The sequence below is a fragment of the Mastomys coucha genome, unplaced genomic scaffold (assembly GCF_008632895.1).
Source record: "Mastomys coucha isolate ucsf_1 unplaced genomic scaffold, UCSF_Mcou_1 pScaffold1, whole genome shotgun sequence".
Classification (NCBI taxonomy): Eukaryota; Metazoa; Chordata; class Mammalia; order Rodentia; family Muridae; genus Mastomys; species Mastomys coucha.
In genome coordinates this window covers 77,365,712-77,380,215 of record NW_022196891.1, presented here as the reverse complement: position 1 = coordinate 77,380,215, position 14,504 = coordinate 77,365,712, and the positions used below count along the sequence as shown (strand labels likewise).

The window sequence follows — 14,504 nt, the reverse complement described above, 5'->3', positions numbered from 1 at the left end:
CTGTCTGTGCAGCAAGCTCTGGACATTCCCTTTCTTAGGCGAGGACATTCCCTTGGGGTCTCGCAGCCCATCTTTGGGTTTGGACCCTAGCTCCCAGTGCCAGGGTCCTGCTGTGCCCACAGTGGTGTCCCACCTCTGCCTCTTCAGAGATGGACTGACTCTGCAGCGTTGCATTCTGTGGCTCTCTCTCGCTGCTACCCCGTGAGACTCTTGATAGCCAGGATACTGGCCTTCTGTAATGGCAGCCATAGTTTTGCCCTTTTTCTGGGTCCCCAGAAGATGCTCTGTCAATGTTAGCTGAATCCACATGGGGGCTGGTGTGAGCCGAGTCTGGATTTTTAGGAAAAGGCAGTTCTCGTTTGGGCAGCGGTCAACCACCAACCTTTGTCTCTCACAGCTCTGCCTGGCTGCTAGTCGGAGAACAACAAGCTGCAGTGGCTATGAGCTCAGGAGGACCCCTTCCTGTTGCCGTTCATACAGAGGAGACCCAGAGGGCCCTAGGGGCTTGTGTGGGGCTCTCTGTCCCCTGTGAGGTCCTGGATCTATCATGGGCACTGATACGAGCGCCTTAGCAAAACCCAGCCATCTCTTAAAGGCCCGTGTGCTGATAATACCATGAGATTGAAGACGTAGGTCTCAATGCAAACCTGGGAACAAGGGCACAAGCCTTCATCACTTGGGACTGCATCTTCTGGGTCTGGTGTTGAAGTCTGAGACGTTGAGTTGAGTTCTATTATGACCTGCAGTGTGTCTGCTGTCCTCCAAGCCCCCACTGTAAGCAGGGGAAAGGCCTCAGGGCACCCTGCTCTTTTTTCTTGGAGCGCGTGATCACTATTTCAGACATCCGAAGACAGCTCCTTCCAGCTCGCCTAGTGATCAGCTGTAGTGTTTGGCAACCCTGGCTCTCAAATGTTCTCTCTCAGGTGGTGGGGATCCAGGGTCCTGCTCCCTCTAGAGTCCATAAACAAAGGGTGAATTGACTTTAATACTTTAATATTAAATACTTAATAGGCATTTCATAATGTTACTTATCAGGCAGTTGAATGGATCTCAGCCACCAGTCCACATATCTCAGTCTAACCCCGCTGTCAAGGACACCATTAAGGAAAAAGGCAGGCCTAGGCTCCATTTTCAGCATCTGTAGTGCCCATGGGGGAACTGGACTTCATTGGCATCCTTCATGTCCTTGGTCACAGAAAGGCTCCTGCCAGCTACCAGCTTAGGTAAGGCCCCCCTCTCTGCTTTTAATCTCACTGCCTCTCCATCCGTGGAAATGTCATCTGGCCAGGTTATAAATTGAACCAATGGAAGCTGCCTCCTCCTCTTCAGCAAATGTCACCGCTGATGCATCCCCCACTCTCTCACCTACCTGACTGTCCTCAGTGAGGAACGGGTTGGATGGGGATGAGAGCAAAGCTGGGTGCTTTGGGGAGCCTTCATACTGCTTTGCCCTTCCTGCCCATGCCCCGTGCCCTCTCCCCCACTGTATCCTGTGGCACTGAAGCCCAGGATCTGTGAGGAGCAAGATTCAGAGCTAAAGGACTAACACCCTCTGTGTGGTTAAACTTCTTCTGCTCACACCTAATATCCCAGAGAGACCCTGAGGGAGACCTCAGGTGTGTGGCTCTGCTTGGAAGCTCCTCAGCTCCCCGCAGTCCCTCCAGGTCCAGGGATGGAGGAGGAAGGGAAGTTGACAGCAGAGATTTGCTAAGCCCAGGGCAGCTGATGCAATGCCCAGTGCCATTAAAATTAATGACCGGTTCCAGCTGACTTGGCCTCCAGTGATACAGTCACCCTTAAGTCAAGGTGGAGTCATTGAGAAGGGTGAGGTGGGGGCTGGTCTCATTTCCACAGTCCCCGTCCTCAGAAGGAAGGTCAATAGGAGCTGCTGGCTTCAGGAGAGCTCCAGTAGGCACACTGAGATGAATGGTGCCCTCGTGAAGGGTGTGGTATCTTTATGAAGGTATCAGTGCCTTTTGTTTTTGCAAAACTGAAAGCTAACCATAGGCCCTTCCTCCTACCATTGGTCCAGGCTGTAGGTATCAGATGCACTGGTGAATTTGTTCTGAAGAACTTTGAGGGTGTCAGGATGACGATGTAAGGCTTTCTGTGACACGGTCTTGAAAGTTCCTTGCCAGCGGGGATGTGAAACCATGGACCCAAGGTGGGATGCAAAGCCATGGGCCCACGCTGGTTCTATGAAATGCTCTCTGGGTGAATGAAATGACTCAGTACAGTTCTCCATAGAAGACACAGCTGTTTCTAGGCTGCTGCTGGCCTTGGGATCCAGGGGCTTGACTATACTAAGCAGGCATTTCACTATGAACTCACATGCCCATCCCAGTTGGGTCCTCCAGGTCGGCCTCTCTGCCCTACCAAGCTCAGCATTCTTCTCAGACTATGCTCCAGGGTGACTGTCCTGAGAAGCTAACAGGTTGTGGCCAGAGAGGACATGGCCGTATGCTTTCAATACTACCTTGAACATTGTCCCTAGGGTTTTTATTCAGAAGTGCTTTTGACCTTCATTCTGCCCCTAACCAGTGGGGCTTCTTTCTCCTGTGTGTGTGTGTGTGTGTGTGTGTGTGTGTGTGTGTGTGTGTGTGTCGGGGCTCCCTTGCCACTTTCTTCCTGTCCCTCAGAGCTTATTTTCAGAGTTAGGCTGGGAAGATGAATGGCTGTGTTCAACCAGTATTGAGTTGTGTCTTCTATGGAACCGCATTAGTTGTTCATTACCACGAATACAGCTTAACGACTACAGAACCAGCTGTGGGGCACATCTGGGGTCAGGCCTGATGTACAGCCTAGTGCCTGGGAGTGTGTTTTACTGCAGTGACAGCAGCTTCACCGAAGGGCAGAGGACAGCTCTGCCATTCTCTAAGCATCAAGAGTCAGCAAGCTCTCTCCCAAACCAAACCCACACCTTCTCCAGCTCCCATGAGATGCACATGAGAGGCCGAACCCTTTTCCAGCTCCCAGGCTCTGTTCTTGTAAGCATTGCCACCCCCTCTTCTCGAGGGGTGACTACATGACTCACTTCTGTCTCTTCTCATGCCTGACAGAAGTGGGGGAAGGGACAGAAGGCAAGTTCTAGGAACTCTGCCCAGAGAGCCACCACAGGCAAGCCCTTTGGGGGACTTCCACAGGTTCTGAGAGGGGAGTAGAGGGTTATTTCTCTTCCCATTGCCTGGCTCAGATCTGTACCCCAAGTTCCTTGGCGGAGGTGGAACTCATAGACACCACATCAGGTGGAATGGTAGCCAGAGGGACCGTGGCAGCAAACTGGCATGGCATGTATTTGTTGTGACTCTGCGAGAAGACGTTCCTCAGGTTGCTCCCACCCGCCCATCTCTCTGTCACAGCCACAGTAGGGTGTGTGGAACACATGGCCATGCCTATACGCCAGGTGCTGTGTAGCACAAGCTTCAGTGCTTGATGGCAGTGTGTTATCATTTTGCTGTGTCAGTTGATGTGGTCACCTCCAGAAGCAGCAGGCCCAGGGCCTGGGCCCTAGAACAGCATTGCCCTGCATCATGTTAAAAAGGCCAGAACCATGGGCATTAAGTTATTGATAAGGTTGAGTTCTCTGTGTGTGCGTCTCTCTCTCCGTCTCTCTGTCTGTCTTGGAGCCTCTCCATCTCTCTACCTTTCTCTCATGCTTGTGCATATGGAGGCCAAAGGAAAAGAACAGGTGCCCTGTATGTTTTCATCTTATTTTTCTCACCAAACCTGAAGCTCAGTGTTCTAGGCTGGCTGGCCAGAGAGCGCCTGGCATTGCTTGTCTTCATCCCTCGCACCCCTAACCCCACAACTCTGGAATTGTGGCTGCTAGGAATCCAGGGATTCCCACGCGGGTCCTCTTGCTTGCCCAGCAAATGCTTTACCCTCTCATCCATCTCCATGGTCTGGTTGGATAGTTTTCTGATGTTGTGTCTGTGAGGCAGATCTCTGCACCCTGCAGAGGGATGATTCTCAAGCCTCGTGGTCCATCCGCGTCACCTGGGGAAATGCTTGTTTTCTGTTTATCTTTGGTGCCGAGGATGGAACCCAGGGTTTCATGCATGATACCCAGCCACACCCCAGCCTCTGTCTCATGCTTTTAAGCATGCAGTTCCCAAAGTCATCCCTGTGCTTTCAGTGAGAGATGGCGGCAGAGAGTTCAGTTTGGTAGCCTGGGGCTATAGAACATACCCAGTGGGGGAAGAATTCCTACTTTAGAGAAGGTTTCCTTGGCAGGAAGAAAGAAGGGAGGCCACAGTTAAAGAGGCAGAGGGTCAACAAAAACCCACAGGGACTGACAATGAAGGACGCGGGTGGAGTGATTTGTGGATATGTGATTATCATGATGTACGAGGCTTTCCGATAGACATGGTTGCACACACCTGTAATTCCAGCACTTGTGAAGCAGTGACAGGGAGGGGTCAGGGTAGGCCGGGCAACACCGGGCAACATGAGACTATCTAAAAAAAAAAATGTCTTCTCCATTTTGTGTGTGTTGGGGAGTTGCATCCATCCGTTCCCATGCTTGCAAGTCTGCGGCTTACAGAGGCGCCGGCTACAAAGGCTGCTGGCCCGAGATGGATCTCTGGGTTTCACTTGGTAGAAGGAGAGAACCGATTCCTCGCATACTGCCCTTTGATCTCTATGCACATGCAGAGGCACGTGCTTCTCCCTCCAATAAATAAATAGATGGAGAAAGAGAAGGCAGCGTAGGTAGGGAGAGGGTAGCGCACGCTGTGAGGCATCTGTGGTACTCCCGCCTTAATATCTCCCCCACGCATCCGGGTTCCTCTCCCACCAGCTCTTTACATCGGCAGGGTTCTCTTGTGTAATGCTGGCAGCTTGTGTTCCTCTCCTCTTCCCTATACAGGACGCTCCAACAGCAGCAAAGGACGTTGCCGTGTACCGAAGCCCCCTGTGCCCTCATCATTTCTCCGGGGTTGCAGGTGAAAGGCGCACGCTCCCTCAAGTGCTGCTCAAACCCAACACCCCTGCCTGGAGACTCCCTTAAGTTTCCTTTCCGGTCACACACAACCCTTTTCTGCAGGTTGGTCAGAGCCAAACCTCAGCGTTCAGAAGCCTTCACAATGGTCCAGCTAGTCCTCACCTTCATCAGCTTACCCGTGTCGCCCCCGCTGCTCCAGTGCGGTCTAAGCTCACACCCCTCCCCGACTGGATAAAGTAGGTCTCCTGTCCCAGGTCATTCCCCTTCCCTTCTGTGACCCTGCCAAGCTGTTAACCTTCCTGGTGGAGTGTGAATCTCTATGGTACAGCAGGCACCAAGGGCAAGGCTGAGTTAGTGCCTGAGGCGACTTACATGGACTTGCAAGGGGTAATCCCCCTGCTTCATGCGCCCAGAAAGGATGCACACCCTCAACCATTGTGGGCCCTGGCTAGACTGTCCATTCTGTGAGGACCAGAGCTTGGTCCTGCAGTTCCCATTGGACTGTGCTAGTGTCATCGGTGCAAGGCCAGCTTCCTGGTTGTCACACTGTAGTGACCTTTTTTTTTTTTTAAATGATAAAGACAATATATTTTTTAAAGATTTATTTATTTTATGTATATGAGTACACTGTAGTTGTACAGATGGCCGTGAGCCATCGTGTGGCTGCTGGGAATTGAACTCAGGACCTCCAGGCCCCCACTTGCTCCGCCCTGCTCTCTCCGGCTTAATTCACTGTAGCTGTCTTCAGACACACCAGAAGAGGGCGTCAGATCTCATCTCGGGTGGTTGTAAATCACCATGTGGTTCCTGGGATCTGAACTCAGGACCTTCGGAAGTGCAGTCAGTGCTCTTACCCGCTGAGCCTTCTCGCCAGCACCCTGTAGTGACCTTCTTTATTCCTTGGGATGAAGCAGGGGAGTTTGTTTGGCAGTGCAGACTCCTGGGCACTTCAGGCATTCAAGGTTGTTGGGGAACCTGGTCACTGTAACAAATGCTGGAAGTGGTGGGGTGGGGCCTTCACTGGGGGTGGGTGGCAGTTCAGATGTGGAGGAGGGTGGGGATAAGAAATCAGCCGCAGAAAGGCCAGAGGAGAGCCTGTAGCTGAGAGTAGGAGCCATCGAGCGAGCTGGGAAGTAGGACTGGAAACCGAGTTCAGCCGGTAGCGAAAGGACAAGCTCAGTGTCCTCAAGGCAGGAGCCGAGAGAATTGGGGTCATGAGAATGGTCACCCGTCTATGGCCCAATTTCCCAAAACTCTCAATTTAGATCCTGGCCTGCCTTCGACAGGTCATTGGCCTCAGGGGCCCGTGTGGGCTCATTTGTGATTGTGAGCTTGGGCAACATGCTTGCTTTCTGAGTCTCTATGTAAGCTAGGGAGGGGAAGGCTGAGCACCAGCCCCTCCAAACCTGTGAGTGTGCGAACTTACCTGATTGACAGGGAGTCTGAGACACCACAAAGACAGGGGATCAATCCTGAGAGAGGAGATTATCCAAGTGTGTCCTCACAGAAGGCAGGCAGGAGGGCCAGGGTTCAGGGGAGGGAAGCAGCAGGTCAAGGGTTGGGTGCTATGCTTCTGGGTCTTGCCGTGGAGCGAGGGGCTGTGAGCCAAGACCACAGGCAGCTTCTAGAAGCTGGGGCAACAGGAAACAGTTTCCCTATGCTAGCTTAATAGCCCCATTCAGACTGCCCTGACTTCCAAAGCAGAGGACGGATGCGTTTGTGTTGCGGAGGCCGTTAAGCTCTAGTCCTCGTTGCGAGAGCCGGCGGGAAACAGTTATAGGGAGGATGCTAACCTGAGCGAGTCCTCGTGGGGCTCAGAGCTCACATCAGAAAAGAGCAAAACTCAGTAAACATAGCAGTAAGGGGTAAGACTGTAGAAGTTATGTCCTGATTCTTGGTCCCAGCCTCATGCTCCCAGAAGTAAGACTCAGAACTCAAAATACCTTGGCCATATAGCTAGACTCTCCTCTGATTAGATCATAACTTAAATTAATCTATTTACTCTAATCTACATCCTGCCTGGTGGCTGGTTACCTGGGCTCCAGCACCTTGTATCTGTTCTTGTCACTTCTTCCCTGGCGAATCTCCCGTGCTTTGTTCTATTCCAGAATTCTTTCTGCCTCCTGGATGTCCCACCTTCTAGTCTACCCTTTCCTATAGGCCATAGGGGTTTTTTGATTGACAGGTGATGCATCCATACAATATACAAGATATTCTCGATACAGAAGACACTGGTGGAAAGGGGGAAGGGGAGGGGAAGGGGAGGAAGGTGATGGAGGAGAGGAAAAAAAAAAGGAATCACCTCTCAGAGGGCTCTTCCCCCTACACCCCTCCCTTGGGGTTGGAGCGGTTGTGGGAACATCAGGGATGCTGAGGCTGTCCTGGATGTAGTCCTGTACCCCACAGGTTCAATAGCCTTGTCCCCTAGCTATCAGCACATAGGCTGAGATTACTTCCTGGCTGTCTAGCTCTCTGGAATCCCCCCCCCCTCTGAGATTGGCTTCTGTGTCACCCTATGACTCCCGTTCTCCAGAAGCCATAGGCATAGTGCTAGACCCTGGCAGCCCCGCGTCACTCCTCCCTCGTATGGTATCCTAAACTCTTCTTCATTCTGGAGACACGCTGTGGTGCTGGGACCCGAGCAGGAGTGCTGCCCAGGGGGTGCAGGACCTCCGGGCTCCTCTCCGAGCACTGGCAGCGGAGCCGTGGCAGTGGGCTGGGGTCTTACAGCCTCCTCTGAAGCTATCCTTCCTGGCCTCCCCCAGGTACATTCGTCTCGGCCTTCACTGTGCTGTGCGGGGCACGCACTGACCTCCCGGACAGGCATATGTGCTGCGTCTTCTGGTTGAATATTGCCGCGGCCCTCATTCAGGTTCTCACAGCCATCGTCATGGTCGGCTGGATCATGAGCATCTTCTGGGGCATGGATATGGTCATCCTTGCCAGTGAGTAATTAGTTGCTTGTGTGTTCTGAGGGCAGAGCGGGCTGGGGCCTGGCCAGGATGCCAGAGCTGTGGGGGGTGGGGTGGGGGGAACCTGGGAAGAACAGGAGGCCTACACTTGGTGCAGGACCTCTCACCCCAAAGATACCAGTATTCTTGACCCAGCTTCTAAGGCCACACCCTAGTGCCATGGCCACGAGGTCCAGAGCATTTTCTCTACCTGTGCCTGTCCTGCAGGGTGGGTCCCCATGGGAGGGGTCCTCTCCAGCTATGACACCACTCACTGCCTTTGCCAAGGAAGCAGCCATCTCACTGAAACTGGATAAGCCTCCTGGCCTATGGCTGTGTGTCTCCATCACGGTTTCCAGAGGAAGAGCAGGACCATGAACCGTCTTCACCCACAGGAAGCTGTGTGTAACTATGTCTTACACGCAGACCTGTGTGAGTCTTAAGAGCGTTAGACGACACGCTTTGGCTGGTTGGCGTCAAAGCCTTTACACAGTCTCACTGTCATTGGAGGTGTTCGTGATTCACCCATTGTTAATGCAAAACTAATTTATGCACAAAAGTGTTTTTGTGGAAGCATTTAAAGTTGCAAAACCAAATCTACCCGAGACAAATGATCATTTTAAAAATAATCTAGCGGAATCTTACATCAGACATCACCTGCTTTATCAACTGTTTCCTGCTCCTACCATTGACTGGAGGGCCTCAATAACTGAGGCTATGTCTCCTCAGCCACTTTGTTCTTTGTCCCCTGTCCCCATCTGCTGCTCCTCACTGGGTTCATGGGTTAAATTGCCAGTGTAGAGACAAGCTGTACCTGGGGAGGCAGGAAGAAAAGCCAAGATCTGGAGGCCACGGAATGATCTAGAACAGTCTAGAATGATCTAGGACTTATTTAGCCTCAGCTAGAGTTCCTTGGAAAATGCAGGAGCTTATGCACACACAGTGCTAGGACCAGGGTCAGAGACTCATCAAATTACCTCACCAGAAAAAAACTCAAGGGTCAGAGCCCGGTGGGATTCAGTGTGGGTAGCCAGGGTGCCAGACCTGACAGCGGTCTTCTGGGAATTTAGAGAGGAGGCCAGTGGGTCAGTGGATTGTCAGAATGTCCCATAGGTGAAGCTGATCCCTTGGATGGCAGGGAGGAGCACCAGGCAGAAGTGATGTACCCCTGCCTGCTGGGAAGAGCTGTCAGATGAAGGAGGAATGTACAACATTCCTCACCTGCATCTGATCACCTGCATCTGATGACCCCTCCGCTGGGGCTCTCACTCCGTCCGTGGCTCACTGTTGGAGAGGGTCAGAACATTGTTTTTAGGAGAGAGACGTTACCACCATTTGTGCCGCCAGCTGTCGCAAAGATAGCGCGGAGACTTCCCAGGGGCCACTAGGTCACTTCCTCAGGGACCCGTGGGACATCTGCAGGCGCCAGATCTCATTCCCAGCTAGAAGGCCTGGGAAGGCTGGAGCATCCTCATACTATGGGCTTGCCTGCTTCTCTGCCTGGCAATGGGGAAAGAGAAGAGACAAGGGTCTCCATGTGCCCTTCTAGGGAATGCCCCATGTAAGCCGAAGACTTACCATTAGGGGACCAAGCCTTCATACCTGGGCTTTCAGGGGACATTCCGGGTGTGTCACAGCAGTGAGGAATGTGCCCGACTGGGTCTCAATAAATGTGTTGGTGCCAAACCTGGTTCCTGCAGCCTCCTGGTATCCAGATGTTCTTTGACTTCCTGTGGGTTATCACCCATCGAACCCATCACAGGCAGGGGGATCATGTCAAAAAATGAGCTCAGCACCCCAAGGAACACATCTTAAACTTGAAAAATGTTAATAGTTGAACCACCGTAAGTCAGGAATCGTCTGCATCTGTCATTTGTCCCCCCTCAGACTCAGGAACAAGGGGTCTTAGACCAAAGCCATAAGCTCAAGAGCGCTCCTGTTAGCCCTGGATAAGATCCAATAGATGCCAAGATGTGCTCCTTCCCTGCCAGTCTCCCAGGCTACTGACTTCTCCAGAACTCTGTGGACTGGTGTAGGAGCCACAGGATGAACAGATGTCAGGGCCTCCAGCCCAGCCCTTCCTCCTTGCCTTCTCAGCTCCCTTGTGGGTTGGTCAGCCTCTTAGTGTATGGGATGTATCCAGGGATTCTGTCTCAGCACCAAATTTTTCACCATGATGTTTGGAGACTGCAAAAGGATATCAATCTCTGCCTCCTTTGCCAGACTGCCAGACCCACCCACCCATCTCAACAGCCACTACCTTTTCACTTTTTTCTAAAAATTGTTCTCACCCTCAAAGGATGAATGTTCCACTCCCATGGGATGGGCTTCTCTGAGCAGCTGTGTTTGAAGAGGTGTCTTGGAATAGGTCCTTAGAAGGGGACAGCTGTAACTGACTTTGTCCCAGGAATACCTGGGTAGAGAGGCTTACCCCTACTGCACAGCTGAACAAAAAATACAGGCTGGGTTTCACATGGGCACCTTTGGGTGCTACCAGAAACACAGTATCAAATAGAAACTTCTGAGAAGATTCAGAGCCTTGGCTGAACGTAGAAGCTCCATCCATGTTAATAATGAGCAGCAGGGCTCATAGCAGCTTGTCTTGGTCACTGGTCAGTACTTGCCTGGCGGCTCTCCTGACTGCTCTTTCTATTACAACATCCATAGCTAGACATCGGCAATCATTTGTGACGTTTGTCTCAGCACAAGGCTCTGGGCAGTCATTACCAATGGATCCAAGGTGTCTGCAAAATGGTTCTCTCCTTGGCTCTTTTCCTGAAGCATCAGGCTTTCATAAGTGTGGGTCCAGTCCATAGAAAGGACTAACCATAAAGATCAGACAGAGCCGGGACCAAGGTCACTGCAGGATCTTTAGTTTGTCAGTCACACCTGCCCTTGGCTCTCTACCTGTCCCTCTTAAATCACTCAGAATGCACCCTGAGAGCATAGGCTGCGAGCGGGGAGTAAAGAAAAAATGGATAAAGACAGGAGATGAGCAGAGGTGTGGACGTGGCTGAAGAGGGCCCTGGGCAGACAGTGGCAGGGACCTGGGGAACAGGCAGAGCTGGCTCATGGCCATGTGGCTGGTCACTGGGAAGATTAACTGCCCCTTGGCTGGAGCCCTGCCTCTGCAGTGTCTTTGGTAGAGCCCTTCCCCATTCCATTTGCCTCGTGTTCAGACTGTCTCTCTTCTCTCTCCCCCTCCTTCTGCTGCCTTGAATCTCTGCTGCCGCAGTCTCTCAAGGTGAGTCTGTTGGTAGACACACACCCCCTTCTGCACAGACATCTCACCCTCTTCATTGGTTCATTGTTGGTTGCATCTTTTAGCTTTTCTGTGGACAGGAGTACTTAGCAAACAGCTTCCTATCATCTGCACCCTCTTTGGTCACTTGTGTGGCTCCTATGCTCCTCACCAACCCGGCACTGGGTTAGCAGCACCCAAGATTGACAGGTACCCTACTGCATAGACAGAGGCTGATTTGGGGGCTACCGGTGTTCTTCCTCAGATCAAAGACACTGGATGGAAGAGTCACAGCTCAGCACGCCTTCCCCTGTTATCTTAGCTTTGTAATCTCACCCAATCAGATTAGCACAGTCTGTGCTGACATCAGTGCTCCAACTTTCCCAGGGAAGGATGGGGGTACAGCGGAGGTGAAGCACTAGTCTATGTGTGTGAGGGCCTGGGTCTCATCTCTGATACTGAAAAACGAAAATCTCATGATCGGCAATGATGCTCCGAAGACTCAGTGTGCTCCAGTCCCGTCCTGTCCTAGTTGTCCAGCTGGCTGAACATATGTCAAACAGTTGTTCCCTTCCTGGGTGGCCAATAGCCTTGCCTGTAAGTGGTAGATCTTTGCTGTTCCCTGTACAAATAAGGTCCTCATAGTATACACAAGATCTTACGAGTATACTCTGCTCTGGGGCCATGTTGGACAAATCCTAAAGGGAATGTTTCCCTAACCGCCTCTCCTCTCCTTCTTCCTCACAGGGTACAAGGATCAGGGTATCCCGCAACAGCTGTGAGCCTACAGGACCTGCGGGGGAAGTCCAGGGTCCTGTGAGGGCCACACCAGGTGGCTCCAGGCACAAGGACCTTCACATATTCTCTTCTGCCATTTCTCAGATTGGGGTAGAAAGAGAGTACTTACAAAATATTATTTATTTTGGAAAACACACCTGCTTTTCTTAGCAGGCTCCAAGGCTAACTTCTCTCCCTGCTCCAGAGCGCACGGGAGGAACAGGCCCAGAATGTCAGACTGGGCTAGAGGCGGGATAGTGAGCTGGTGCAAGGGATGCTGGGTATGCCTATCCAAGTACACACTGAGCAGGCACCCAGACCTGAGGCTGGGCTGCTCTAGGTCCCGTGCAGATGATCAGCCGCTCTCTTAGGTGTCAGAACTTCACGGAACACTTCCTCTGCTTCCTCACGCCCTGCTCAACCATGTGGTTCCCTGTATTTGCTCTGTGGTCTCCCAGGGGCAGTATCAGGGTGGGGGTTGCCAAGTGTGAAAAGGCCAGGTGATAGCCCAGTGTCCTTGGGTCCCCCCAGGAGTCTGATGGTACCCCAGCGTTCAAGTCGCTGGGTGTGCGTGTGACTTTGTGACTTGACTTGGGGTGGGGAGGTGGCACCCACTCCACCTCTGGGATGTAACTGCTAGTATCCAGATGTTTATATACAAAATGATCAGACTGAGTTATGAATGGCTGCCGATCAGCAGCCTTCTTGGATGTATTTACTACGGTCTTTGGTCCTCTCTCCTTTTCCCCCCTGACACTCACATGTTTCGGAATCCAGATGTTTGGTTTTGAGGAAGGTGATGGTCTCCATTCATTACTGTTTCCTGACAGCCCAGTGGAGTCTGGACTTCCCACCCACCGCCAAACGCGTGGATATCACTAGAGAACCCTGTGAATAGTCAGATGCATTGGGACTCATGAAATGTAAATAGCCTTGCCCAAGCGAGTCCTGGGGGCCATCGGAGACGGGACTGCATTTGAACCGTGACCTGCAGAGTGACATCATGAGGTTGGAGACTTTGACCCGAAATTCACGAGTGCTGCAAGAAGATGCATCATGAGGCTGAAGTTGTCAGCGTGGCTTGTGCCCCTTTAAGCAGCAAACCTGGGACCGATCAGTACAGAGCCGAATCCTTACTAGGCAGAGAAAGCATCAGAAAATGGGAAGGGACCATCTGAAATTAAGAGAAAGGCCGATCCAAACTGACGGTGGTGGTGGTGGTGGGATGGCTATTTACATCTCTATTCTCATTCTAACTTAGGAAGAGCTAACATGGGGACATGGGGGACAGGCTCCCGGTCACACTGGTCTTGAGCCATCAGTGGGTCCCTTTTCATCTGCCTGAAACTCTGTCACAGTGTGGCCCTGGCTAAAGAAAGTAACCGTCCACTTTCCACCTTGGTGGATGGAGGCTCTTGAAAAGCAGCTCCCCCTTTCACTGGGGTTCCAGCCCTCCGCCAGCCTTCTTAATTGCAATCCTTGGAAGAAAGGGACAGCCCCTGATCATGCAGAGATGGAGCCCCATGAAGTACTCATTCCTGGCCCTGGCTCTGGGCTGGTTTGCCTGTCCTACCCTGTGCCCACCTATTAGTTTCTTCCATGATAGTATGGGATCGAGTTGTACCTTTGGAACGCCTGCCTGGGGCCTATCTCTTCCTGTGTTTCTTTCTGTTGCTTCTGTTTGTTTTCAGCCCCTGTCTTAGGGGAAGGGGCCAGGCTTAACTCTCTCCACAGCAGATCACTGCTGTCAGGGAGGCTACCTCAGGTAGCAAAGCTGTATGGGAAAGGGGAATGATGGGTCCGTGTGCCCTCCTATGCTGCCCGCCCACAGCCCTTTATCCCACATAGCCAGTGATGACAGGCCTTGGCAAGAGCGGCCCCCACATCGAGGGAGAAATCTATTTCCCTGGCTTGGGCTGGGGGTGGCTACCGGAGGAGTTGAAAGGAGATAGCAATTTGTATTGCTTGTTTAGTGACATGAGCCAGACTCGAGTGGGACTTTCCTGAGTGACAAGTGTCACCATGAGTTCCAGTGTGGGATGGCGTAATACAGGGGTTTTTGAGCTTGGAAAGCTGTCTCCCCAGCACCCCCTCGCTCCAGGTGGATGATGTGGGTAGACTTTAGGAGCCCCCAGAATAATGAGTCTTAGGATTGCTACTAGCTCCAAGCAGCAACTCCTAAGCAAGGCCTGATTAGCATAACCATTCTCAGCTGATGGGCAGCGGCTCATTCACTCCACCCAGTCCAAGCAGGCCATTGGATCTAGGTGACCAGAGTTCATTTACTAAGCACCGGCTATCTCGAAAGCAGGGGCCACGGACCCAGACAGTGCTTAGTGGAGCCAGGGCTCTTTAGTGACAAAGCTGCCTGGGTGGCATAGCTCAGGGCTGCTGTCCCAACCTTGGGAAATAACTCATAAGAGCAGCCCCTGGCTACGAGTACCAGGGACAGGTATCACAGGCACACAGAGAGCTTCCACAGAGGCTGCGGACACGGCCAGGACCTACTGTGGCACTGTCATTAAAGTGGCCCCTCCTTCCACCGAACCCGGACCCTGGAGCGAGAGTGAGGACCAGGTAGCCTAGTGTCCTA

At 52.3% G+C, this 14,504-nt stretch overlaps 1 protein-coding gene across 2 annotated transcripts in view; it reads left to right on the top strand.

Moving 5' to 3' along the window:
* Stum (stum, mechanosensory transduction mediator homolog) overlaps positions 1 to 13,124 on the top strand; it is a 50,358-nt gene extending 37,234 nt beyond the window's left edge. The window contains exons 2-4 of one of the 2 annotated variants that reach the window (XM_031391174.1): positions 7,708 to 7,887; positions 11,129 to 11,137; positions 11,882 to 13,124. In XM_031391174.1, coding sequence (XP_031247034.1) covers positions 7,708 to 7,887; positions 11,129 to 11,137; positions 11,882 to 11,916 — 224 coding nt within the window. In that variant the 3' untranslated portion in view covers positions 11,917 to 13,124. The remainder of the gene's footprint in view (positions 1 to 7,707; positions 7,888 to 11,128; positions 11,138 to 11,881) is intronic. The other variant, XM_031391180.1, reaches the window with a different exon arrangement.
* The last annotated feature ends 1,380 nt before the right edge of the window (positions 13,125 to 14,504 follow it).